Source organism: Sinocyclocheilus grahami, unplaced genomic scaffold, assembly GCF_001515645.1.
Source record: "Sinocyclocheilus grahami isolate Dianchi unplaced genomic scaffold, SAMN03320097.WGS_v1.1 scaffold1922.1, whole genome shotgun sequence".
In the NCBI taxonomy this organism is placed as follows: domain Eukaryota; kingdom Metazoa; phylum Chordata; class Actinopteri; order Cypriniformes; family Cyprinidae; genus Sinocyclocheilus; species Sinocyclocheilus grahami.
The window spans coordinates 50,125-52,864 of record NW_015507101.1 but is presented as its reverse complement, the minus strand read 5'-3'; the positions used below and the strand labels follow the sequence as shown (position 1 = coordinate 52,864).

At 41.9% G+C, this 2,740-nt stretch overlaps 1 protein-coding gene across 1 annotated transcript in view; it reads left to right on the top strand.

Moving 5' to 3' along the window:
• Positions 1–202: 202 nt before the first annotated feature.
• Positions 203–2,740, top strand: part of LOC107573354 (tripartite motif-containing protein 16-like) — a 22,044-nt gene continuing 19,506 nt past the window's right edge. Inside the window, exons 1-3 of the mRNA XM_016259796.1 lie at positions 203–781; positions 2,206–2,301; positions 2,397–2,630. Coding sequence (XP_016115282.1) covers positions 203–781; positions 2,206–2,301; positions 2,397–2,630 — 909 coding nt within the window. The remainder of the gene's footprint in view (positions 782–2,205; positions 2,302–2,396; positions 2,631–2,740) is intronic.

Here is a 2,740-nt window from a genome sequence, read left to right as displayed (position 1 = left end):
GGGACAGTGGGAAAATTGGGCTGGATTTCATTCCTTTTGGACGGGGTATGAGTCAGCTTTTGGCTGTAAATTTTTCTGGGACATGGCAACCGTGCCTTGTTTTATTCACGTCACTCAAACATAGAACCAGGAAACGGGGAAAGAGAAACTAACTTTAGTTGAGCTGTTGTGTGTTTGTGTGTCTCTGTATTCTTGCAGTAAGATGGCAGAAGCCAGAATTTCAGTGGATCAAAGTGAGTTCATGTGTCCAGTGTGTCTGGATCTTTTTAAGGATCCAGTGACCACTTCCTGTGGACACAGTTACTGTAAGAGCTGTATTACAGGCTGCTGGGATCAGGAGGATCAGAAGAGAGTCTACAGCTGCCCTCAGTGCAGACAGACCTTCAGTCCAAGACCTGCTTTAGCTAAAAACACCATTCTGGCTGAAGTGGTGGAGAAACTGAAGAAGACCAAACTTCCTGCTGACTGTTACGCTGGAGCTGGAGATGTGCAGTGTGACGTCTGTACTGGAAGAAAATACAAAGCTATCAAGTCCTGTCTGGTGTGTCTGAACTCTTACTGTCAGAATCATCTCGAGCAACATGACAGTTTCTTTAAAGGAAAGGGTCACAATTTGACTGAAGCCACTGGACGACTGCAGGAGATGATCTGCCAGAAACATGACAAGCTTCTTGAGGTTTTCTGTCGCACTGATCAGAAGTGTATATGTGTGCTGTGTACGATGGATGAACATAAAAACCACAACACTGTATCAGCTGCAGCACAGAGGACAGAGAAACAGGTATGAATTTAGAGCAGTAGCTTATCCAAAAATGATTTATTCTTCCCGTCATGCCAAAATTGTATGACTTTCTTTTTCCTGAGGAAGATATTTTAAAGAACGTTCATCTGTTTATGGTTCCCACTGTGTACAGAACCTAGTACCTAGTACTTTTTTTAGTACCACCTCGGTTGAGGTTCCAGGCCAGCCGTACCAATACTAAAATGTGACCTGTAAAAACTGCAGATCACTGATTGGTCAGAGAGAATCATCACTACCAGTGTCATTGGATTTGCGACACGAGACACCAAACCCGCTAGATTTAAATAGTCAGCAGCAGCCACCGCAGTATAATTTTTTTGCTTTCAACTTTTTTATATGACTTGCTTTGAACGACCATTGTACGCAACTTGAAAAAAAAGAAATGGCTGTATCGTAGTCAGTGGACGAGGTGGCGGCACAACTAAAACAATCAGTCTATAATCCTAATCACTTTGAAGCGGTATTAAACTGCAGTGGAAAAGCAAACCAAGCCGAGTTGTACCACACAGTGGAAAAGTGCCATTAGATCATCCTCAGCATCTTCACTTATTATGTATATACTCGCACTCAATCCTGCAAGAACATGCTGGTGCATCAGCTTCACCAGCTCTATTTTGCTTATGAACAGCATGACTATGCTGTTCCACTAGCTATACCAGCACTATATAAGCACTAACGAGCACTATACAAACGCTAACCAGCAAGGACCAGCATGGAATTTATGCTTGATTTTTCAGCAGGGCTCACTACCAAATCAAATATTTGATTAGTTCATGTACTGTATACAGACCCCAAATTTAAAAAAAGGTGACATTTAGTCATATGAGCCAGTGAGGCAGTACATGCATGAGCCAGTGAGGTTGGATGTTATTGACATCAATATGTTTGTTACGTAAGAGACATATTACGTAATTTGACATTATTCATCTATTTATTTGTTATACAGGCTGAAAAACAACATAAGGAAAACTGAATGGTAGAATTTATTTATTTGTTTGTTTGTTTGGTGAACTATTCCTTTAAAACTACACATTTAATAAATAATGCGGACATGCAGATTCTTCAAAAGCCCTGCAACACTTCACCTTCTGCTTGAGGTTATCGAGCTAAGGTTTCACTCATTGACATGCAAATACTTTTCTTAATGGATCTGTTGTCTCCCATCAGTGGGATTTTCACAGACTTTCATACACCTGTTTCCTTGCTTCAGTCACTGTCCATCTGCCATAGTTCAGTTATAATCTCTTTTCAGAAAACTAATGTGGATTGAATCTATAATCCCACCATGCTAGATACTTAACCACTTCAGTACACCATTTCACAGATATTGGATTCATATCAATTTGTTTTATGTAGCATTGTTTATGTATTCTTATGTTTCCTGTTATTGGTTTGTTCTCCAGAAGCAGCTGAAGGAGATGCAGAAGCAGTTTCAGCAGAGAATCCAGCAGAGAGAGAAAGATCTTTGGCAGCTGAGAAAGGCTGTGCAGTCTCATAAGGTGAGTCTGGAGAAGAAGAGAAGTTTGTCTCCGTCTCAGAATTCTCTTCCTTCAGTCCCACTGAAGCCACTGTGATTTTTATGCGTGTCCAACAGCGCTCTGCACAGACAGCAGTGGAAGACAGTGAGAGGATCTTCACTGAGATCATCTGCTCCATTGAAAGACGCCGCACTGAGGTCACACAGATGATCAGAGATCAGGAAAAGACTGCAGTGAGACGAGCTGAAGGACAACTGGAGCGACTGGAGCAGGAGCTCAATGATCTGAGGAGGAGAGACGCTGAGCTGGAGCATCTTTCACACACACAGGATCACATCCTGTTCCTGCAGGTAACACAGATCTAGAAGAAAGGTTAATAGTGGACTTGAGCAAGATCCTGATGTGACAGGAGAAATATTTAATGAGAGCAGGATGAGCCGTTGACTGCAATCATGGGTGA